The 26,347-nt window shown below is 41.6% G+C and overlaps 1 protein-coding gene across 2 annotated transcripts in view; it reads right to left on the bottom strand.

Moving 5' to 3' along the window:
- Positions 1 to 268: 268 nt before the first annotated feature.
- sdhaf3 (succinate dehydrogenase complex assembly factor 3) overlaps positions 269 to 26,347 on the bottom strand; it is a 30,901-nt gene continuing 4,822 nt past the window's right edge. For both annotated transcript variants that reach the window (XM_084165416.1, XM_084165417.1), the window contains exon 3: positions 269 to 1,132. In XM_084165416.1, coding sequence (XP_084021542.1) covers positions 932 to 1,132 — 201 coding nt within the window. In that variant the 3' untranslated portion in view covers positions 269 to 931. The remainder of the gene's footprint in view (positions 1,133 to 26,347) is intronic.

Below are 26,347 nucleotides of genomic sequence, written 5' to 3'. Positions count from 1 at the left end.
GTTCCGTCTCTATATCGAGACGTGAGCGCTGCTTCACGCTCCGGCGAGAAGCTTCCCATTAAGCAAATTACAGACAGTGGATGCGTCCAAAATAGCACCTTATTCCCCCATAGTGCCCTGGTCAAAAGTAGTGCACTATTTAGTGAATAGAGTGCCATTTGGGAAGCAGCAAGTGTGTAGTGACAGTTTCAGGTCCTCTCAGGCTCCAGGAGCCTCTGTTGTCCTCACAAACACAATAAGAGAGAAAGAAAGGAAATGAACACAAAGATACTGATCAGTAGTATTTTTATTTCACAGACAGTACTTTAATATAATTACAACATTCCCTAAAAGCATCCATTTCATTCGGGCCTTGAGTTAGAGTACAGTTAGTTTCTTCTGAGGTGTCCCAGTCAGACTACCTCAGATTTTGCGGCAAGTCTGAGTCACACATCCCTTACCCTTCTCCCTGGCTCCATGTCAATAGTCTAAAGCAGGGGTAGGCAACTAGATTCAACCGCAGGCCGATTTTTGTAATTTGTACACTGCAAATTAACCAAAAGCAAGCTAAAAAACAGACTATTTGAAAATAACAAACATTTCATACCTTGATTACATTGAGACCATCACATATGTCTCTCTTTATATCTGTGGGAATACTTGGGAACAAATTTCCAGAATTAAAATATGTTTTTGCTGAATTCCTGGTGATTATTTTCCTTCCTCATCGCCTTTCTTCATCTGACTGGTGAACTGGACATATCTGTGGCGTGTCCACTGTGTGAAATGAAACGTCTCTTGAATAAGTGACTAAATGAGACTAACCAGTCCTGTAAAAATACAGGTTCAATGAAAAACTATGTATATGAAGGAGAGTAGACAAGGAAAGAGACACTTTAAACTATTGAGATGCACCCTCTCTGTTCAGTATGGGAGTATCCTGTCTACCCCTTCACTTCTTGAATCCTTCCTCCTGGATGTCGAACTGTCTGTTGGGCTTGGTGGACTCCAGCATCAGCTCATACAGCTGTCCCACCTGCTCGTCCTCGAACAGTTTGAGATCCCCCTCCGACAGCTCTGCTCCAAAGGCCACCTTCTTCACACGGTCCCCTGCAGACTCCAGCACCTGGGTCTGCAAGGTGTCACGGTAGTTCTAGAGCAGAGACAGAGAGAGAAGGACCATTTAGACACAGCCCTTGATGTCGCTGTAGTTCTACACAGAAAAGATAAATAAAAGGATCATGAAGACAATGAATTTCCGGTAACGCCTTACTTGACACCTACCGACATAACACGTTATGACACGGTCATAACCATGTCATAATATGTCATAACAGCTGACATAACTTGTCATAATATGGTCATAACACTGTCATGACCCATATATTTACACCTGTTGTGACATATTTTGCATTATTTTATGGCTGGTTATGACACCTACATAAGAGTGTCAAAACCCACATTTATTCAAATTCTCTGCCAAGAAGTTTCCTTTTGTTTGAAGTTTGTTTCTTAAATTCTTTGTTGTTGTACTGAATTCTTTAAGGTAGTGTTTTTACACTTTGACACTGTCATGAAGCTTTATGACCATCAGAATCATATAAGCCAGCCAGGCCTATCACGTACATGCCCTTATGTCAGTCATCAGTCAAAAAGAGGGTGTCTTGTCCTGCTCCTGCATTCATCCCCGTCATCAGAAACAGAGCATTGGGGTAGGTGCATGTCTGACATCAATGTGTGCACAATTACAATGATAATTGAATATGGTCAATTTCAGAATATGTTATATAACATAAACATACTGTTGACAAGTAGGCTATGGTGTAATGGAATGTTTTGCTTTGTGTGGTAGGTTTTGTGGGTTTTTACAGTCTTATTTAGGTGTCATAACCAGCCATAAAATAAGGCAATATACATATATGACACAACAGGTGTAAATATGTGTCATGACAGTGTTATGACCATATTATCACAGGTTACGACAAGTTATGTCAGCCGTTATTACATATGACATAGTTATGACCGTGTCATGACGTGTTATGACGCTAGGTGTCAAGTAAAGTGTTACCGAATTTCTGTATGTGGATCAATTAAGTGTTCATCTATCTTTACACTAGGGGTTTCTGGTTAGGGCTTTGGCGGGCACGACATTTTGTCAGCCGGTTATTGTCATGCAAAATACTGCCGGTCTCATGGTAATTGACTGTTAATTAACATAAACACGTTTAGCATCTCCAGGCCTCCAGCATACAAGCCGCTGATGCTCGCCTTTGGAACATCTACATTTAAAAAAGTCTAATAAATCAATTTAATATACACCATTACAATAAATCCATTATTTATTTTCTTCAGGTCTAAAGAAACATTATGATATGAAGAAAATGTATTTCAGAAGAACAGAATATGAGTCGGCCTACTGTATGTTATCTGGCTATGCTCCATGCAATAGGCTGTAGGCTAGTTCATTTAGCAAGAAGTCTTGAGACATTATTTTATATTATATGATTTTACAGTAAGAAAAATATAATTGAACTGAGCTGAATAAAATAGAAAGGATATTTATTCCATTATGGAGCGACTGCGCATATGAAGAGGCTATGTTGAGCGTAAAAGTGATCCTTTGAAACAGGTCCTATATGCTAGATTTATTTGGAAACGTTAGTTGTGAATGATACAAACCTTAGAATGCCTTAGAAATTAAAAGATATATGGGCTGCATGATGCGACTACAGGCTACTGATGATTTGAGAAAGTCGCTAAAAAAAGCTACGTTCATTGACTCCGGCTGCACACGCTCTTCTCTCATCAAGTGATCATATTTTCACTCATCAGACTATTCTCAATTTAATCTTGTCTTTACTAATATGTAACGTTAGTTTAGAATTGGGAATGGCTCATTATCAAATGGGCAGGAACAGGGACAGGGGAAAAAATATATATCTATATGCACTGGAATAGCGAATGGAGGCCGCGTGCTTTCCCACCGGTCCGTTTTGTAGGCTATTTTGGTTTTATAGCGGAGCACATGCTTAATATGAGCAGCTGAGAAATAATTATAAGAACACTTATTTCACTCCACGCATCAACCACTGTTTGAGGAGATGGAAACGCATGGTGGTGAGATATTCTGTAGCTAAAGGTAATGTCCTATTGATTATGAAAATATAAAACATGCCTGTAGCAATATTGATGTTACTCATATTGATGTTACACAGGAAACGGAAACCAGTTGGGACTTACTGTATGAATGTGCGGGTTGACAACATGCCTAGTAAAGTTTGCTTAACAATATATCTTTGGTCTGTCGTGACTACAACGCAAAGCATTATTGAAACATGGGGGCAGCGGTACTCAAAAGAACCTGGATGTCATCGATGTAAAGGAAGGATACGTCCCAGGCGGCAGTTTGAAAAAGTGGCGCGTTTACAGGCTAGTCATCGCGCAGAACGTTAACGTTAGCTGGCTATTGGATACAAGCAGATTCGTGAGTAGCTAACGTTCCATTCTACGAATAAATCGGCATGTAAAATGCACTGAAACCTCCGGGGAAAATAGACTTTGATGATTGTAATTTAGCACTGAGCTGGAAAAGATGGAAAGAGGAATTCAATTTGTACATGGCTCTTACAATGAGAGAAAAACCTGAGGATTACAAAGTGAAGCTACTGTATTATCTCATTGGGGAAAAAGGCAGAGAGATTTGTGAGACTATGTGTGGGCAGTACAAAATACAATCTCTCTGTTGATGAAGTAATTGCAGCACTGGATGCATTTTGTGATCCCAAGAAAAATGAAACAATTGAGAGATATAATTGTTTCATGCGAAGTCAGGGCCAAGATGAGACTTTAGACAAATATCTCACTGAATTGAGGACTCTAGTGGCCACCTGCAACTTTGGAGCAATCACAGACTCTCTTATCAGGGACAGGGTTGTGTGTGGCACATGTGACCCACACTTAAGAGAGCGCTTACTCAGAGATACTGATCTCAGTTTAGAGAAATGCATACAGATTGGCAGAGCTGCAGAACTGACTGTCCAGACAGAGAGCTAAAGTCCTAAATGTGCAGGGCCCTGTTGCATGCAGTCACACAGAAAGATAGACAGAGAGGGAGAGGAGACCCTACAGAGGGACAGAGCATTATACAATGCAGATACTGTGGACGGACACATGAGAGGAAAAATTAAAAATGCCCTGCATATGGACAAAAATGTAAATCCTGTGGAAAAAACAATCACTTCTCTACGGTTTGCAAAAGTGCAGGGACCAGCAAGAGAAACAGAGTCCTGGCAATGGAAAATGTGTTAGCTGACTCAGAGAGTGGTGAGGATGTTCTCTGCATCACACTAGGGCCAAAATCAGAGAGCATCAACATGGTGCAGGAGAAAACCACAGACCCCAATGCAGCTCTCTTTGCAACCATGCTGGTTAACAAAAAGTCAGTCAGATTTTCAGCTAGATTGTGATGCTAGTTGTAATGTTATCCCTGCAAACCTCATAAAAGCCAGTCACCTAGAGCCCTGCAGTCAGGTATTGGTGATGTATAACAAGAGTACTCTGACGCCACTGGGGAAGTGCACACTTAAAGTGATCAATCCACACAATAAGAAAACCTACGGAGTTGAGTTCATTGTAGTCAACAAGAATGTGCACAGGCCCATTCTAGGCAGTAAGGCTATCCAGGCAATGGAGTTGATGACTGTGCAGCATCACAACATCCTGGCCATCGAGAAAACAACAGGATCCTGGACTAAAGAGCAAATTAAACAAGAGTACTCTGATGTATTCCAGGGAGATGGATGCTTACCCGGCAAACTGAAGCTGGAAGTGGATGAGCGAGTGGAGCCCGTCCATCTGCCAAAGAGAAGAGTGCCAGTAGTACTATATAAACCACTCAGAGAGGAGCTCAGTGGTCTAGAGAAAATAAGGATGATAAAAGCAGTTGAAAAAAGCACAGATTGGATTACCAGCCTGATCGTAGTGAAGAAACCGTCTGGAAAACTAAGAGTGTGCATTGATCCGAAACCTCTCAACAAGGCGCTCAAGAGGAGCCATTACCCACTTCCCACTATTGAAGACGTGCTGCCTGATCTGAACAGAGCACGCGTGTTCTGTTTGTGATGTAAAAAATGGATTTTGGCATGTGGAACTGGAGGAGGAATCCAGCTATCTCACCACGTTCTCTACTCCCATGGGACGCTACAGGTGGCTGTGCATGCCAATGGGAATCCGTCCAGCCCCAGAGATATTTCAGAGGAAGTTGAACCAGGCAATGGAAGGTCTTCCAGGAGTCAAAATCATTGCAGATTACATCCTGATTGTGGGAGAAGGAGACAACGATGAAGCGGCGACTCTGGACCACGACAAAAACCTGAAAATGCTCCTGGACAGATGCAGGAAGCTCAATATCAAGCTGAATCCGGAGAAGCTGCAGCTCAGGCTGAAGGAAGTGCCCTACATTGGCCACCTGCTAACATCAGAGGGGTTGAAAGTGGACCCAGGAAAAGTGACAGCCATCAAACAGATGCCTAGGCCTGCAGATGTGCAGGGGGTGCAGCGCTTCCTGGGCATGGTAAACTACCTGGCCAAGTTTTGCAGCCATGCCACGGAGCTCTGCGAGCCACTGCGACAGCTAACACACAAGGACTCAATGTGGGAGTGGTCAGAGAGACATGAGCAGGCTTTCAATAAAATCAGGAATACCATTGCACAGACCCCTGTGCTGAAATACTACAACCCAATAGAGCAGCTTGTACTACAGTGTGATGCTTCAGAGAGTGGGTTATGAGCAGCCTTGATGCAGGGAGGACAACCAATAGCATACGCCAGCAGAGCCCTGACAGAGACTGAAAAAGGGTATGCACAGATAGAGAAGGAGCTGCGAGTGATGTCTGAGAAGAGCTCGCGAGTGTGTCTACTGGCCAGGCATGAATGCACAGCTGAGAACATACATGGCACAATGTAGCACCTGCATGGCATGGGGTATGAAGCAGCAGAAAGACACGCTGAGGCCCCACGAAGCGCCAAAGCGTCCCTGGGAAAAACTAGGGACTGACCTGTTCCAGTTCAACGACAGAGACTACATGGTCACAGTTGATTATCTCTCCAACTTCTGGGAAGTGGACCATTTGGAGAACACAGTCGAAAACGGTCATTCGAAAACTGAAGACACACTTTGCACGCTATGGGATACCTGACATCCTTTACTCAGACAATGGTCCCCAGTACTCTTCAGACGAGTTCCGAAGTTTCAGCAAGGCTTGGGACTTTACACACAAAACATCGTCTCCAGGATACCCGCAAAGTAATGGGAAAGTGGAATCGGCAGTGAAAACAGCCAAAAGACTGATGGCAAAATCAAAGTGAGCAGGTGCTGACCCATACCTGACCCATACCTGGCCATGCTGGATCACAGAAAGAGCAGAGAAATAGAGGAGGATTTCCCCACTGTTGAGGAGCCTGGCACAGAGCCAGTAAACAGAGCACCAGCTGACACCCAGCAGGGGGCTGAACACAACCTAGAGGTGGATTCTGCACCTCAACAAGAAGATCCAAACATCTCAGGTCAAGCACCGCCCCACACAAGGTCTGGTAGGGCCATCCGAAGACCTATACACCTGAAAGACTTTGTGGGAAGGTAACAATAATAATAAGACAGTAAACAAACATTCAGTTCACATTCCAGTTTATTGCAGACATGGAATACAAGCCAAAGTTAGGTGGAGTCTGCCTTTGTTGTAGAAAAAAAAAGAGAACATGTAGCAATATTGATGTTACTCATATTGATGTTACACAGGAAACGGAAACCAGTTGGGACTTACTGTATGAATGTGCGGGTTGACAACATGCCTAGTAAAGTTTGCTTAACAATATATATTTGTCTGTTGTGACTACAATGCAAAGCATATTGAAACAATGCCGTATTACTAGGCTATTCAAAATCAAATTCAAATTCACTAATTGTAGGCAAACTGTAGGCTACCCGGCACAATCAATGAACCAACAGCATGGCCTAGGGCTATACGTTCTCTCCCAGACTCATGGATAGACATGTTGGAGTGGAGCATAAGGTAACCAGTCCATAAAATATGCATAATAATACAGTCCACTCAAAGGCGATTACTGAAATGTCTTTAGTTTTGGAGTATAGGCTAGACCAATTATGTCCAAAGACATCTTTATTCAGTTTTTTAAATGTTTTTCTGCCATGCGTAATATGCAGTATGCTATGTATTGTAAATTTATAACGGCACAATCATCCGTTTTTTTCCGGGCTTGAGTCTAAGCATATGAATAAGCTCTAATATGCGTATGGGTGTTTTGAATGAATCATTAACTTAGAAAGCGCTATCCATTTCATTATATTAGGCTTTGAAACAACATCCACAACAACCATGTTTTACACTGTTTATACCTGCTGTTGAACTTCTTTCTTCAAATTGATCATCACAGTGAGGTGAGTTTTAAAAGTTCTATAGGCCTACTGTTTTCATGATATGTGTTTGATGTGATTTTCGATTGCATTTGCAGTGACGTCAGAGTGGTTAGAGGGACAATAGATCCCTGAGTACCAGGCCATTAGGACCTGATGGTCATTAGCAAGGTGGGTACTACCAAAGCATGTCCAGAGTGCATAAAAGGAGACTCAACGGTCACATGGAATTTTATGACTCATGACTGCCGGTGTGGCGGTAATACGGTCACCGCAACAGCCCTATTTCTGGTAACTGTACCCCTAATCACATGCTCAAAGTACCCCCTGATGGGCAAATGATCAATCGGCTTATGTCTTCCCAAGTACCCTGTGTGGATAGGCCAGGTACACCCAGAGAACCACCGCTTTAGACATATCAAAGAACTCACCATTCCATTCCCCTCCAGCGAATCCATTGCTCTGGCAAACCTATGCCTACAGAGGATTTTCAATAGTCAATTCCACTGAACTAGTAAGGAAATACAATAGATAGGCTATGTATGAATATATCACTTCAATATGGAAAGCACATATCCCTTGAGTCTATAGAGAAACATAATTGGCCTGCTTTACCACCGTCACTGGGGAAAACATGATATGCATGAATCAAGCCATTCTATAGCATGAATCTATTCAATAGCACCATGCAAGGTTGATTGGGTATAAGGGAGTCTTCTCTGATTCTCATCTCTGTTCCTGGACTGACAGTATCATGGGATTTGATACAGAGGGTCACTGGGGGATGATTTGAGGTCATTTTAAGGGTTAATAGAGGTCATAGCCCACACCTAACCTGCAACGCAGCCAGTCAGACATGGTCAGAAATTGAGATTGCTGCATCAAATAAGCAATATACAATGGTATTTGCAGAGGCGTGTGGTTCAGAACTGTTCAGGGCTAGCAGCAAATACTTTTGTAACTCAATGATGTCATCCAATATGCCAGTCTGTCACATTACATTGCACAATATCAGGAAAGGCAAGAGTCTAGGGCTGAGGCTGACTATAACAGATATGGGGGACGGGAATCCATTTTCATTGTCTAAAATGTCATCCCTTCAGAGTACGCTCTTACTTGCAGCTCTCGAAGCACACATTACTGCATAAAGTCTCCCGAGTGGCGCAGTGGTCTAAGGCCCTGCATCGCAGTGCTAGCTGTGCCACTAGAGATCCTGGTTCGAATCCAGGCTCTGTCGTAGCTGGCCGCGACCGGGAGACCCATGGGGCGGCGCACAATTGGCCCAGCGTCGTCCAGGGTAGGGGAGGGAATGGCCGGCAGGGATGTAGCTCAGTGGTAGAGCATGGCGTTTGCAACGCCAGGGTTGTGGGTTCGATTCCCATGGGGGGCCAGTATGAAAAATAAAAAATGTAAGTCGCTCTGGATAAGAGCGTCTGCTAAATGACAAAAATGTTAAATGTAAAGAGGACCAAACCACTTAACTAATACAGTGCAGTGAGTGCACTCCGCATAGTGATCACATTTGTGCAGGACAATTTGATCAATATAAGAGGTTGATCACTATAACCGTGGAGTGGCTAATATAGGTAACAGAACAAATATTCCTTTTCCCTGGTATCCTCCATGCTATGATACTGGGACAGATGATGTCCATCAAGCTAGTGTGATCTCTGCTGGACCATGTCCAAGACAACATCAGAAAACAGTGAGTCATTAGACTCAGCCCAGACAGACCTGTTAAATCTGTCAAGACCAACAACAAGGAGATATAGAGCAAACATCTGTTTTCATTCATAAAAATAAAATACAAATCCCTGTCTGGAGTTGGAACAAATGTTACGACCTCGCGTCAAGCCATTCATAAAAACATTGTAAGGTTTTGGAAGTGGTTCAATTTAAAAAATAACAGGCCATTTGTCTAAAAGGCGTTCTCCTATCTTGTACGTAATGGAAATATTTTGAGTGTTGGCCAAGGGGTCATATTTTCTTGGAGACAGAGGCGAGCAGTCGTGTGCTGGAGCCACTAGTAAAATCACTTTGGGGTTGTCGTGGAGACCCGGGAGAGACATTTCAATGTCACATTTATATTCTCACTTTTTTGGAAACCTGTTGACTGTCATGCAGAAATGACTTTCTTAAGGTTACAGTACAACTTTATTTGTCCATTGGTAACAACAGAAATTAGTTGGAAATTCAGTATAAAGCTGATATCCTATCTATTCTACTTTCTCAGAGTAAGTTTTGAACAAAGGACATTTTTTATGCATCTCTTCAGTAAACCTATTTACTCTATGACTGGATTTGCTCTAAAGCAATTTGGGTAAAGTAGTCCCTAGTCTTGCTAGGGTAGCTTTGATTGGTGCTACCCTTAAACTTGGGGGTGCTGCCCTTACACTTGGGGGTTGGCTATGCAAAACATGATACTTTAAGGTCAAGACCTCCGTCTGACTCTCGACACAACTCAAACGCATGGTCAGCTGCCAATCAACTAATGACACACACATCTCCGCTCTCTCTCTCTCTCTGCATCTCTTGGTCATAGTAAAGGTAATTTACACTCCACTCTCTCTGTCTCCCGAGTCCCTAACATACTGGCCATATTAAGCAGACCTGGTCCCTGCTTCTGTGGCGTCTCTCCCCCTCTCTCTCTCATGGGAGAGCTTGTCTGTTTTGATACAGGGCGATTTATTAGGAGCTGCTCTATTCCACGAGGTCCTGTGTAACTGGATCAGACTGAACACTCAGTGCTTGTAATCAGGTTAGGAGTCTCTGTGTGTGTGTGTGTGTGTGTGTGTGTGTGTTTGTATGTGTATGTGAGAAAGACTGTGTGCGTGCATGTGTGTGTCAGTGTGTGTGTGTGTGTGTGTGTGTGTATGTGTGTGTATGTGTGTGTAGGTGCGTGTGTGTAATCACATTTAGGAATCTCGCTCCTTGTTTGTTCTTTGGGCTCTGCCTGCCGCCCTTCCGCACTTCTCAGAGGCAGTTTGGACGGAGGAAGGGAGCGGTGATTCACCCACTCCTTAATGAATGGAGAGAGAGAGATGGAAGAGAGAGAGGGGGAAGAAGAAGAGGGAGGGAGGGGGAAGAGAGAGTGATAGAAAGAAAGGAGGATTCTGAATCTGAATGCATCGGTTATATCAGGGCTCTACAGTGCGACCATTTTACTGCCATTTGTGTGGGAACTGCAAAAGTAAAATATACGTGCAAAATAAATTGCTGCCGTAGCTATTTTCAAAGTATTTCTGCCATTTTGTTTTATTGCATGGTAATCGCACAAAGAAATAGCAATCCCATATCCCACCTCGCACAGCAGCTGTGCCTGGGGGGATGTGCGCCATATAATTAAATGGATAGAATGGGCGTGGAACCTCTAACCCTAGCAATTTGACTGGTAAACTCATGGGTACACTCAGTGGCTGCCAGGTATTTTGATGCAATAATTTCCATGGTATTGTACAGGTAACTTTGACCTGACGAAGATCAGTTTCGGATCTAAACGTGGTCAATAAAGCGGTGAATTGGGAGCTTAAAGAGTGTGCAGGCCTTCTTGTTCTTTACTAGTATTCTTTATTAGCCCAGCACCTATGTTTTTTAAGGATGTGCGTATCACCACAAACTTTTCAATGTACAGGTAACTGCCAAAATAATGGAAACACTTGAGTAAATGAGGGATACAAAGTATATTGAAAGCAGGTGCAGTTCCTGAGTTAATTAAAGATGCAGTCCGGTATCTTAAGCACAACAAATTCATAACATTTGTACGAATTGGATTCGTAACATATGATACGAATTGGGCAGGCCATTATTTTGGCTACCATGGCTATGCCCCCATAGGATGACAATGCCCCCATCCACAGGGCACGAGTGGTCACCGAATGATTTGATGAGCATGAAAACAATGTAAACCATTTGCCATGGCCATCTCAGTCACCAGATCTCAACCCAATTGAACACTTATGAGACAGTGTTTTCCACAACCATCAACATAACACCTGGTATCGCATCCCTCCAATAGAGTTCCAGACACTTGTAGAAGCTGTTCTGGCTCGTTTTGGGCCAACGCCCTATTAAGACACTATGTTGGTGTTTCCTTTATTTTGGCAGTTAGCCTACCTGTAGAATTTTACTTTAAATTATGTTAACTGATGTGGCTCAGGCAATGGAATGTATTTTTTGTAATGCCAGTTGAGTTGAATCAACAAATCACAGCACATATTGATGGGTACACTTCCTGCTTTTACTTCATGCTTTGATCCTCGCAATGGCTGCCAGTCCACCCATTATTGGTCTGTCACATGTATGAACCAGTATTGGTCGGTCACATGAATGAAGCAAATGTTAATGATGAATTAATTATGAATGATGAATAGCTAAATCATGCAAATATAACTTGTCTGCAGTATATAAGAGAACTAACAGGACTGCCCCGGTAGAGCTCCTGACAGACGTGTACTATGGTGCATCAAGTTTGTTGGAACCTCCCTAGTTAACTGTTAATAAACAACGATTCATGAAAGATTGACTTTGAGTGTCCCATGTGTAGAATTTCCACAACAATTCGGCGTCAATGAACAGGATGATTGATTCTGCCTGCGGAACTTTCCAGTGGGGGTCTGCAAGGAAATTCCCGTCTGACCAAAAGAGGACGAGGACCTGCCCAGACCAGACCCTTACTGTGAGCTGCCCAGGAGGAGACACATCATCCGCAAACTATTGAAGGACACGGCGACTGAATTTCAGTAAGTCAATTTAAATGAATTTGTATAAAAATAGAAACAAATTATAATAAAACTAAACGGAAAAACGGAGGAGGGTACCACTAGTCTTAAAGTCAAGTAATAGCACGGAGTGAATATGTGAAAGTTTGTGTTATTCTATATGCATCCTGCAAGACTATACAATCTATAGGGACCATAGCATTTATGACTACATAAACTACTGAGACTATAGACACTGAGAGACTATAGATAGGCAAGACTATAGATACTATAGAGAGTATAGATACTGTAGAGACTATGGCGACTGGAGAGACTATAGAGGAACCGTGGCAGTGATACATATGACAGAAGAAGGCTAGAGCTAGTCTTATAGAGAAGACTAGAGTGAGGGCAAGTAACGGTACCATGGAAAGCCCGGCTGACAGCTGTCTGTAGGCATTTATAAGAGAAGTGTCTATGTGGTCTGCAGCCACTGATAATAGCACGGGGTGATATTATATAAACTCAGCAAAAAAAGAAACGTCCTCTCACTGTTAACTGCGTTTATTTTCAGCAAACTTAACATGTGTAAATATTTGTATGAACATAACAAGATTCAACAACTGAGACATAAACTGAACAAGTTCCACAGACATGTGACTAACAGAAATTGAACAATGTGTCCCTGAACAAAGAGGGGGTCAAAATCAAAAGTAAGTCAGTATCTGGCGTGGCCACCTCATGGACTGCACCAAATTTGCCAGTTCTTGCTGTGAGATGTTACCCCACTCTTCCACCAAGGCACCTGCAAGTTCCCAGACATTTCTGGGGGGAATGGCCCTAGCCCTCACCCTCCGATCCAACAGGTCCCAGACATGCTCAATGGGATTGAGAACCGGGCTCTTCGCTGGCCATGGCAGAACACTGACATTCCTGTCTTGCAGGAAATCATGCACAGAACGAGCAGTATGGCTGGTGGCATTGTCATGCTGGAGGGTCATGTCAGGATGAGCCTGCAGGAAGGATACCACATGAGGGAGAAGGATGTCTTCCCTGTAACGCACAGCGTTGAGATTGCCTGCAATGACAACTTGCTTAGTGGTGTTGCAGACACTGGGGCCTTTCAGAACAGGTGTATATATACTGAGATCATGCGACAGATCATGTGACACTTAGATTGCACACAGGTGGACTATATTTAACTAATTATGTGACTTCTGAAGGTAATTGGTTGCACCAGATCTTATTTAGGGGCTTCATAGCACAGGGGGTGAATACATACACTTTTCCTTTATACATTTTTTAGAATTTTTTGAAACACGTTATTTTTTTCATTTCACTTCACCAATTCCATTACATGAAATCCAAATAAAAATCCATTTAAATTACAGGTTGTAATGCAACAAAATAGGAAAAACGCCAAGGGGGATGAATACTTTTGCAAGGCACTCTACATATGGTGCATTGATGCACATGGGGTAATAAGGGAGATTACCGAGTGTGTAGAATAGTACTAAGTGAATGTGGATGTGAGAGCTGTGTGAGTGTGGAAAGGACGTGTTAAGCTGATTGAAATGTGGATATTAAGCTGATTGAAATTTGGATAATAAGAGATTGAAATTTAGAATAATACAACACATTATGACTATTTAGTACTGAGTGAATGAGAGCTGTCAGGGGACTGGCTCCTGTGTGAAAGAAGTAATATGGGAGATTACTGAGTGAGTGTCTGAATGGATACCCCAACCAGTTCTGTGAGCTGAGTTTTTCTATCTATAACGTTATCTACAGTTATTATATATGTATAGGAAGTAGCGGCAAGCTAGTCTTAGTAGAAGGCTAGGGTGAGGGCAGGAGGCCCCACTGACAATTGTCTGTAGGCATTTATAAGATAAGCATCTACGTGGTCTGAGAACCACTGGCTAGTCTTAGGAGAAGGCTACAGTGAGGCCGGAGAGACCTCACTGACAATTGTCTGTAGGCATTTATAAGAGAAGTGTCTACGTGGTCAGAAAACCACTGGAACCGTTGAAGATACATATGGTGAATACCTAAGAAGTGTCTACATGTGTCTGCAGCCACTACTAATAGCATGTGGTGTTATTTTATATGTATAGGAAATAGCAGCAAAATCAAAGTTGAAGATAAATACAGTGATGCAACGATAGTCTACGTGGGGTGAGAATCACTAATACTAGCACGGGGTGTTATTGTAGGCATTTAGAGTCGTTGAAGATGCACATGAGTGGTGTGGATATCTGTAGGCATTTATGTTGATCTGTAATGTTATATAGGGAATCTGTGTATGTGAGAGATATGAAAGGAGAAAGTACTATTCCCAAATATGCTGTTAAATAGAACAACTAGTGTAAATACCTTAACCCCTGTATGAATAGAACACTAATCTAAAGGAGGAATTGGTGAAGAAAAGTATACTGGGTTACTAGAGATTTGATAAAGTAACAATGGAGAAAATTAATAATATTCAACTTGCACACCCACACATAGACTTACGTAAGTGGTGCAAAAGGTATTAAGAGAAATGAATAGTATAGTGGGTTACTAGATTTGATAAAGTAAAAATGTATGAATGTATAATGGGTTACTAGAGTTTAACTTGCTAGGTAGATACTTAGTATGGATAGAGCACGCCATCTAGACAGTGCCAGCCCAGGTATTGTGAAAGTTGATGCCAGAAAGAAACTCTAGTCTCGAGCGCTACCTTAAAAAAGGAAGCTCCCTCCAAAGTTTATCTCTTCCCTTCTGAATAGGCAGATGTATTTCATAAATTCAATGCATTACATAAGACATTTAATAAGTGTGAAGCAGAAAGTGAATATCCAACAGAAATTGGTAATACATTTTAAGAGGTAACATTGTTAGGGTAGACTAAAATTAAAACAATGCCTTCCAATATGGAGAAAGTTATCATGTTTGTTTTGATTTTAAACCTTGCAATAGGGGGAAAAGCAGAACATTGCTCGAGAGTGATCTGAGTGTATTAACAGTAGAGATAGAGAAGGTCTTCCTATTGGGAAGAAGGGTCCTAGTTGAGGGAAACATATGGAGACTAGTGAAAGTAACAAAGTGAATGGTAATATTAGTGGCTTTCAGATAGCACTCTAATAATGCAATATCTTGGTAATTTGAAGAGTAAATGTTTCAATACAAGGTCACATGACGAACAGAGGGATTGAGCATTGGGACTGATATTATATTAGAGGCCGCCATCTGGTGTTTGGGTTAGAGATATGTTTCCTGTGGAACAATAGATAGCAGCCAGTACTAACTGAACTCAAACAGGCTGAAAGGGACACAGTGGGGAAATTTGGGACAGAGGTATGAATAATTGAATAAGACACGTTTTTGACAAGTTCAAATTATTATTACTCAATTCTATAGTTTGGTTAGCACAAATTATTTAAGTAAGAAGGTAATGTCATTTAAAACAATCATCTGTTTTCATTAAGTGGAACTCTGTCCAGAATTGAAGTAGATTCAAGTAAATGTTTTTAGTACCCAATATTGAGCTGATAAGCCAGCACCTACTTTTTGAAGGTCCTAGCAGATTTGTTAAACAACAGGTTTCATATTTTGACAAGTTTATGTCCCAGGGACAGTTAGTACAGAACTGTATGTCAATGCAACAGGTCAAAAATATTAAGATTACAAGAGAGGGGCTCTGGGATTGTTTACTTTAGAAGGTGCCTATTCAGCTTTACGGGACACCGTATCAACTGATGTGTCTGAAGTATAATTCTGTATACGCATGATTTGATCAAGACTTCCTGCCCAAGATGCAATAAACTCAATTAAGATTAAGAATTTTTAAGACTGATTAAGATGTGCAAACTAAGTACATGTTTATTTTCTTTCTTCCAGGAATTATGGAATGTCCGCTACCAATGTTTGTTTTTACATGTTTATCAATGATTCTGTATCTCTCCTTTTAAAATGCTTTCTGAGGCAGGTGCCTTGGGAGTTAGTATAAAGGTACCCGGATCCGGCTGTTAAGGGAGCTCCCAAATTAAGTAAGGCCTGGCCATTTTGTTTGTTTTTACCTGTTATGAATATTTGTTAGTGGTGTTAATACTGATTTATTGTGTGGGTTCATTTTATTTTGGGTTTTAGTGGGTTTTTCACAGGTTAGAAAGGATGCACCTTAAAGGGCACACAAATGACATTTTCTGAAGTAGCTATTGTCAGAGTTTTGGTTGCACACATGTAAATTCTCTTGATAAGAAATGTACTGAAAAACCCAATGTAAACCTGATACACAAAATGTTTGAAATATCTTTAAATAATGTCTGAGGTGCAGGGAAAGAAACACTCACTTCATAGGGTTGACTGACCTCTGACCTCTGTTCTGACTTTCTGGTGAAGTAAACGTTAATGATTAATTAATTATGAATGATGAATAAGCTAAATCATGCTTGTCTGCAGTATATAAGAGAACTAACAGGACTGCCCCGGTAGAGCTCCTGACAGACGTGTACTATGGTGCATCAAGTTTGTTGGAACCTCTCCAGTTAACTGTTAATTAACAATGATTCATTTAAGGGTGACTTCGAGTGTCCCATGTGTAGAATTTCCATGACAGTCTACTAGTGTGACTTTGTCCTTGTGTTTCTTGGCTATTTACGTTGTTTTGTTCACACACCAAGTTATTTTTCAATGTTAGTTTGAGTTTGCTGCAAGTGCTAGCGAAGACACAATGGAGATTCAGTTTCATTCAGCGACATGCACGTTTCACTATTACCATGGCAACCTCCCGCCCTTAAAAGGCCAGCTGAACATTGTCTCAACTAAGTGACTAAAATATTTGAAGGTGCACTGTGCCTGATTGAGCATGGAGCACGGCAAAAACATTTTATTATTGAACATTTAGTCATTTCTTATCATTAAAACACTCTTCCTCAAATACATTAATTGTGCTCCTAAATTTATTTTTATGCTCCTACATTTTTCAACTTAAGGGCACATGTGCTCCTTGTAAAAAATGTCTGCTTATATTCCAAACCACTCTTCTGCTATAACTCCTACTATCATTTTCCAATGTTCACAGCTATAAAAAAAAAAATCTGTAAACATTCTTCATTTTTGTGTCTTTCTTTGGTCCCACTTCCCTCTGTATCTTTTCACTACAACGTATCAAGGTTGATAGGTACACATTCTAGGGCTGTGACGATACCAGTATCGCAATATTTTTTCAATCGTAAAAATTAAAACACGAAGCAGGTCAAACTCTTTGGTCCTTTAAAAACCTGATGTATGTAAAATACTGTGTGCTATAGCTTGGAAAATAAATAAATGTGACTCTGGATGACAACATAATGATGTTTGTTTCCAACATTAGGGGTGTTTTCCTAAAGAAGTTAAATCCGCTTTGTGTTTTGTTTCCTTGCCACGATACTAATGAGTATCGCGATACTGGTATCGTCCCGGCCCTAACACATACAGTGAGGGAAAAAAGTATTTGATCCCCTCCTGATTTTGTATGTTTGCCCACTGACAAAGACATGATCAGTCTATAATTTTAGTGGTAGGTTTATTTGAACAGTGAGAGACAGAATAACAACAAAAAAATCCAGAAAAACGCATGTCAAAAATGTTATAAATTGATTTGCATTTTAATGAGGGAAATAAGTATTTGACCCCTCTGCAAAACATGACTTAGTACTTGGTGGCAAAACCCTTGTTGGCAATCACAGAGGTCAGACGTTTCTTGTAGTTGGCCACCAGGTTTGCACACATCTCAGGAGGGATTTTGTCCCACTCCTCTTTGCAGATCTTCTCCAAGTCATTAAGGTTTCGAGCCTGATGTTTGGCAAATCGAACCTTCAGCTCCCTCCATAGATTTTCTATGGGATTAAGGTCTGGAGACTGGCTAGGCCACTCCAGGACCTTAATGTGCTTCTTCTTGAGCCACTCCTTTGTTGCCTTGGCCGTGTGTTTTGGGTCATTGTCATGCTGGAATACCCATCCACGACCCATTTTCAATGCCCTGGCTGAGGGAAGGAGGTTCTCACCCAAGATTTGACGGTACATGGCCCCGTCCATCGTCCCTTTGATGCAGTGAAGTTGTCCTGTCCCCTTAGCAGAAAAACACCCCCAAAGCATAATGTTTCCACCTCCATGTTTGACGGTGGGGATGGTGTTCTTGGGGTCATAGGCAGCATTCCTCCTCCTCCAAACACGGCGAGTTGAGTTGATGCCAAAGAGCTTGATTTTGGTCTCATCTGACCACAACACTTTCACCCAGTTCTCCTCTGAATCATTCAGATGTTCATTGGCAAACTTCAGACGGGCCTGTATATGTGCTTTCTTGAGCAGGGGGACCTTGCGGGCGCTGCAGGATTTCAGTCCTTCACGGCGTAGTGTGTTACCAATTGTTTTCTTGGTAACTATGGTCCCAGCTGCCTTGAGATCATTGACAAGATCCTCCCGTGTAGTTCTGGGCTGATTCCTCACCGTTCTCATGATCATTGCAACTCCACGAGGTGAGAACTTGCATGGAGCCCCAGGCTGAGGGAGATTGACAGTTATTTTGTGTTTCTTCCATTTGCGAATAATCGCACCAACTGTTATCACCTTCTCACCAAGCTGCTTGGCGATGGTCTTGTAGCCCATTCCAGCCTTGTGTAGGTCTACAATCTTGTCCCTGACATCCTTGGAGAGCTCTTTGGTCTTGGCCATGGTGGAGAGTTTGGAATCTGATTGATTGATTGCTTCTGTGGACAGGTGTCTTTTATACAGGTAACAAGCTGAGATTAGGAGCACTCCCTTTAAGAGTGTGCTCCTAATCTCAGCTCGTTATCTGTATAAAAGACACCTGGGAGCCAAAAACCTTTCTGATTGAGGGGGGGTCAAATACTTATTTCCCTCATTAAAATGCAAATCAATTTATAACATTTTTTACATGCGTTTTTCTGGATTTTTTTGTTGTTATTCTGTCTCACACTGTTCAAATAAACCTACCATTAAAATGATAGACTGATCATTTCTTTGTCAGTGGGCAAACGTACAAAATCAGCAGGGGATCAAATACTGTTCACACTTGCACATGTATTTAGCTCTACATTAACGGAGAGTGGGGAACGTGGTGAGTCATGACTCATGATATAGCCTAGGCCTAAAGATTTAACATAGGCCGTTTCTATTGATTTTTAAAAACATTTTATTTCCTCGTTATTTAACCAAGGCTACTATCACATCAGAAAAATTATCTTCTGCAAGAGCAACTGGACTAAGACAACAGCAAGTGATTAAGAGATTTGTATGGAGCCAGGAAAGGATGAGGAGAAGAGAAGAGGAGAGGAGAGGAGAGGAGAAGAGAAAAAGAGAAGAGAAGAAGAGGAGAAGAGAAAAGGAGAAGAGAAGAAGAGAAGAAAAGACGAGAAGAGACAAGAAGAAGAGAGGAGAAGAAGAAGAGAAGAGCGGAGAGGAGAAGAGAAAAGGAGAAGAGGAGAAGAGAAGAAAAGAGGAGAAGAGACGACAGGAGAAGAAAAGAGTAGAAGAGAAGAAGAGAAGAGAAAAGGAGAAGAGACGAGAAGAGGAGGAGAGAGGAGAAGAAGAGGATAATAAAATAGAATATTAAGCAGCAGCGCCATCCCCCATGGATCCCTATTCTCAGTCAATCAGGCAGTCAGGGCCACCGTGCTGACAGATTAAAGGACTACATTCTCTCTTCTCTGGCATCCAGCTACCATCCCATCACCACTTCATTAGACTCATTAATGCAGGTGGATGGATTCCCTTCCTCTCTAATTCTCTAATCTTGCGACTTGTGACGGCAGGCCGCCCAACAACCTGCCCGCTTGACCCTATCCCCTCCTCTCTTCTCCAGACCATCTCCGGTGACCTTCTCCCTTACCTCACCTCGCTGATCAACTCATCCTTGACCGCTGGCTATGTCCCTTCCCTCTTCAAGACAGCGAGAGTTGCACCCCTTCTCAAAAAACCAACACTCGATCCCTCCGATGTCAACAACTACAGACCAGTATCCCTTCTTTCTTTTCTCTCCAAAACTATTGAACGTGCCGTCTTTAGCCAACTCTCTTGCTATCTCTCTCAGAATGACCTTCTTGATCCAAACCAGTCAGGTTTCAAGACTGGTCATTCAACTGAGACTGCTCTTCTCTGTGTCACAGAGGCTCTCCGCACTGCTAAAGCTAACTCTCTCTCCTCTGCTCTTGTCCTTCTAGACCTGTCTGCTGCCTTTGATACTGTGAACCATCAGATCCTCCTCTCCACCCTCTCCGAGCTGGGCATCTCCGGCGCGGCACACTCTTGGATTGCGTCCTACCTGACCGGTCGCTCCTACCAAGTGGCGTGGCGAGAAGCTGTCTCCGCACCACGTGCTCTCACCACTGGTGTCCCCCAGGGCTCAGTTCTAGGCCCTCTCCTATTCTCGCTATACACCAAGTCACTTGGCTCTGTCATATCCTCACATGGCCTCTCCTATCATTGCTACGCTGACGACACACAACTAATCTTCTCCTTTCCCCCTTCTGATAACCAGATACTACCCCCCCCCCCCCTTTTTACTCCAACCCCTTAGTATTTTTTTTATAATACATAAAAATATTTCATAAAATATGTGAAAAGTCGGGACTGGGCTTTAATGGGTACCGAATGTAACCTTTAAGCCTATGGGTGTTCCAAATAAGCCCACCTCTTAAATAAAACGGACAATTATTTTGTAAAATTATATGAATCTCCCCTAAAGTTATTAAAATAAACGGATCATTACTATTCATCATGAAAGTAGCACTCATAACAGGGGGATGTCCTATCCACAGAGATCAATGTGGTCTTAGGCTTTTGTTCTTACCAACCAGTACACACCTGATTCAACTAACCATAGACTTTAATCAAGACATGATTAGTTGAATCAGGTGTGTTATTGTTTGGTTAGCAACTTGTCTTCCTAAAGCCTATCTGAAGGGTCTTTCCACTCAAAAAGCACAAGAAAGAGGATTGACACCCACCATCTCAAATTGTTCTGAAATTGTTTGTTGTTAGAAACAGATAAGATTAGCATTCCGTCAACATTATTTTGTTTAAATATAATTTGATCTCTGAGAATTTAAGCTAATTGATTGCACCCAAATTGGCCATTTTAATTTATAGGATTCATATAATATTCATTTACATTTACATCATTTAGCAGACGCTCTTATCCAGAGCGACTTAAAAATTGGTAAATATAGTACCTTACATCCGAATCACCTGGATGAATGAAGGACAACAATATGACAATGCCCCCACCCAAAAGTGCATGAGTAGTCGCCCAATTGCAATCTTCTAATCGCTCATTTGTTTGCATTTTTGTCCACCTCTTGTAGGTCTTCTATCCCTGATATCCCTCAACCCTGATCTTAATCTTCTCTCTCTGCATCAACAACTACAGTTGAAGTCGGAAGTTTACATACACCTTAGCCAAATACATTTAAACTCAGTTTTTCACAGTTCCTGACATTTAATCCTAGTAAAAAGTCAGTTAGGATCATCACTTTATTTGAAGAAGGTGAAATGTCAGAATAATAGTAGAGAGAATTATTTATTTCAGCTTTTATTTCTTTCATCACATTTCCAGTGGGTCAGGTGTTTACATACACTCAATTAGTATTTGGTAGCATTGCCTTTAAATTGTTTAACTTGGGTCAAACGTTTCGGGTAGCCTTCCACAAGCTTCCCACAATAAGTTGGGTGAATTTTGGCCCATTCCTCCTGACAGAGCTGGTGTAACTGAGTCAGGTTTGTAGGCCTCCTTGCTGGCACACGCTTTTTCAGTTCTGCCCACAAATGTTCTATAGGATTGAGGTCAGGGCTTTGTGATGGCCACTCCAATACCTTGACTTTGTTGTCCTTAAACCATTTTGCCACAACTTTGGAAGTATGCTTGGGGTCATTGTCCATTTGGAAGACCCCTTGGCGACCAAGCTTTAACTTCCTGACTGATGTCTTGAGATGTTGCTTCAATCTATCCACATCATTTTCCTTCCTCATGATGCCATCTATTTTGTGAAGTGCACCAGTCCCTCCTGCAGCAAAGCACCCCCACAGCATGATGCTGCCACCCTCGTGCTTCACGGTTGGGATGGTGTTCTTCTGCTTGCAAGCAACCCCCCTTTTCCTCCAAACATAACGATGGTCATTCTGGCCAAACAGTTCTATTTTTGTTTCATCAGACCAGAGGACATTTCTCCAAAAAGTACGATCTTTGTCCCCATGTGCAGTTGCAAACCGTAGTCTGGCTTTTTTATGGCGGTTTTAGAGCAGTGACTTCTTCCTTGCTGAGCAGCCTTTCAGGTTATGTCGATATAGGACTTGTTTTACTGTGAAGATGGATACTTTTGTACCTGTTTCCTCCAGCATCTTCACAAGGTCCTTTTCTGTTGTTCTGGGATTGATTTGCACTTTTCGCACCAAAGTACATTCATCTCTAGGAGACAGAACGCGTCTCCTTCCTGAGTGGTATGACGGCTGCGTGGTCCCATGGTGTTTATACTTGCATACTATTGTTTGTACAGATGAACGTGGTACCTTCAGGCGTTTGGAAATTGCTCCCAAGGATGAACCAGACTAGTGGAGGTCTACAATTCTTTTTCTGAGGTCTTGGCTGATTTCTTTTGATTTTCCCATGATGTCAAGCAAAGAGGCACTGAGTTTGAAGGTAGGCCTTGAAGTACATCCACAGGCACACCTCCAATTGACTCAAATTATGTCAACTAGCCTATCAGAAGCTTCTAAAGCCATGACATCATTTCCTGGAATTTTCCAAGCTGTTCAAAGGCACAGTCAACTTAGTCTAAATAATAATAATCTGTCTGTAAACAATTGTTGGAAAAATGACTTGTGTCATGCACAAAGTAGATGTCCTCACCGACTTGCCAAAATTATAGTTTGTTAACAAGAAATTTGTGGAGAGGTTGAAAAACGAGTTCTAATGACTCCAACCTAAGTGTATGTAAACGTCCGACTTCAACTGTATCTGTCCACTCCAAACATCTTGGAGAGGGTACAGAGGTTTCTAATCTTGGTAAAGGCACCATGGCTAGATAAATAATATGCATAACTGTAGTTTGTGTGTTTTAATCAACGTAAATCTGAACAAAAAAAACATTTATGTTCATGTTCATTGAATATTAGGGATATCAACACACTCTCCCCATGTGTTTCAATGCAAACGAGCTTAATAGCAGCATACTGGGCTTAATTTGAACAACAGTGATTTATGGTGAAAAAGACAGAATAGCACAGTCTACTCATAAAATATTTGGAAACTAATATACACTATAAACAACAATATTGTGCAAAGTTAGGAGTGATTATATTGAACAACATTTCTTTATTGCCGTTTACATTCTCTATAGAGGGAGTGCTTTTTGTGCTTCTGTCCCAACTGGTCGATCTCCAAGGCATTCCTAGTCGATCGCCAACATTTCTGTAAACAAAAACAACGATAAAGCCTTGAGTTTTGGGGGTTTTATTTGTCTTGAGCTGTTGGTGGTAGGTGCAACCGATTCAGCTGCTCTGCACGCCGGGTAGGTGAAGTGTTCCGATTTGGCCCGGAGAGCAAATCAAGGGCACTATAGGCCTACCGCTGGCCAATCGGATGGCACAGATTACCGTGTCTGCAGTAATGTAGCATGCGTAAAATAAAGTTGATACTGTGATTTTTTTAAACTTTGAAAACCATGACTAGAGAGAGACTGTCAACAAATTCAGTAAAGAGTTTCTGTTTTTATAAGTGAGTTTATGTTTAAGTTCTTACTCAGCACTGTCAACACTTTTTATTCAACACTTTTATAAGCCATAAAATGTGCGTTCCTCCTACTTCCACCCCTGCTACAACCAGCACTGCAGCTGTAATGAATGAGTAGGAAAGTGTATCAATAGGCTTGTGATATTATTAGCGGCTTGGGCGTTTTTTTGTTATATCAAGGAATATCTAACTCTCCGTTTGTAGGAGTAACAACATGAATTTGTGCATTAGGCAGAAATAATGCGGTGCGACTCAAGTTTCACCATCAGCTGGAAGATGGTGTCCCTTTTTGGTCAGTGTCAGTGGAGGAAAGGGAGAGCGGAGGGACGTTGCGAGGTGGACCCTCAGTCCGCTGCTCTCTCCCTCCGCTGAGACTGACCATCAGTATAATGTTTTTAACCTTTTCACACGTGAGTTCCAAATATCTCTAACGGTCGCCCCAGCGTGAGTTGTTTTATGCACGCGATGTCAGAATACACTCACTGTGATGTCATTTTCTAACAACAGTTTGAATTAAGGTGTGTTCCGTCTCCTCATTAATTCACATAGAAGTAGCCCATTTCAGTGTTGCGGACAATTTATGTTTGAGGCTTTACTGAGCGGGACAAACTTCTCTCTTCGAGGAGAGCCCAAGTCTTCACCAATGTTTCCGCAGATCAAGTATGCAGACATTTTCTGGCTGGTGCTCGCATTGCCTTCCTTGTTGTTTTCCTTACAAATAATAACTTTGGACATGTGTGTGTTCCGATCAACGTAAGTGCCTTATTTTCTGTATATCGTGTTGCTGTTTCTACTGTAGCATACAGTTTGTATGTATGTCTGTTTTGTATGTATAAAGCATAATGTATTTACAGTTTTATTCACGTTTTTAAGTACTGGTGACAAATAATGCATTCCGATTATTGCATAGATTTTAATGGACACCTATGATGTGTGTAAAATACTTTTTTGAAGGTTCTACTGATTATAATGAGCTTATACTAAGCTATGTGTGGCGCCATGTTTGTTGACATTATACAATGCATTCTGGGTGTCACATAAACGTCTGTCAGACCAAAGATGATATAATGAGGTGAAGGGTAAACTTCCGGTACTGAATGAAGGGAAGTGAATGATTGTTGACGACACACACCCTTCAACATGCATACTGCAAACAGACAAACTCATCTTGTCTCCGCTTATTATCTTTGGTTGAGGCAAAAAATCAAACATGGCAGAGCGCACAAACTACCCATCGTAGGATTACTTTCGATTTCTAGAAAGTGTTTTACTCAATTATTTTGATCAATGGTGAACTCACCCGTGATGTGATGAATTATAAATAGTAATTGCTATTAGCTAATTCATATTGTGGTTTCTGACAGCCGAGAGTTATGTAAATATGACCGCTTGTGTTAAGTCAATCTTTCCTCAGTTAGCGCTAGGACTAATGTAGCCTACATTTTTCGATTTGGATGATTGTGTATGCTGTCGCTACTTCTGTGAATGTCTGAACATTGCATCCAACAAATAATCTGGTTTCATTCAGGACATAACTTTGTAAGGACTGTGTTTGTGCAAAATGTTTCTGTGAAAAAACTGTGTGGCTAGCTCAAATGCTGACTGTTGCATCAATCGAAAATGGATGTTCTAAATAAGCGTTCTAATCACACCGGTTTGAGCGTACGCTGCAGGGACCACTGTAGAATGATTACACCCGTTTGTTGGTATGTATGAAAAGGTTAAAATGGTCTGAACAACAATACATTGGCAGGGCAATTCAAGGAAAGCCAATATGCGGTGATAATGTATTGGGGCCTTTAGCCTACAGCACAAACCTCATTACTACATGACTGTTTTTAATAGGTTAATGTTGCATAGGCTTACATTTTTTAAGTCATGTTTAAAAAAAAGTCTGAGCGGTAGATCTCGGGTTGCATTTTGACTCAGAAAGTGATCTTGACTCAGAAAAGGTTGGTGACCACTGCTTTAAGCCCACCTGAGATAAATGTCAAGTCGGAAGTTTACATACACTTAGGATGGAGTCATTAAAACTCGTTTTTCAACCACTCCACACATTTCTTGTTAACAAACTATAGTTTTGGCAAGTCGGTTAGGACATCTACTTTGTGCATGACACAAGTAATATTTCCAACAATTGTTTACAGACAGATTATTTCACTTATAATTCACTGTATCACAATTCCAGTGGGTCAGAAGTCTACATACACTAAGTTGACCCTGCCTTTAAACAGCTTGGAAAATTCCAGGAAATGATGTCATGGCTTTAGAAGCTTCTGATAGGCTAATTGACATCATTTGAGTCAATTGGAGGTGTACCTGTGGATGTATTTCAAGGCCTACCTTCAAACTCAGTGCCTCTTTGCTTGACATCATGGGTAAATAAAAATAAAAATCCGCCAAGACCTCAGAAAAAGAATTGTAGACCTCCACAAGTCTAGTTCATCCTTCGGAGCAATTTCCAAACGC

The sequence above is a fragment of the Coregonus lavaretus genome, assembly GCF_964263955.1.
Source record: "Coregonus lavaretus genome assembly, chromosome: 7".
NCBI classification, from domain to species: domain Eukaryota; kingdom Metazoa; phylum Chordata; class Actinopteri; order Salmoniformes; family Salmonidae; genus Coregonus; species Coregonus lavaretus.
This window is presented reverse-complemented; position numbering and strand designations above follow the sequence as displayed.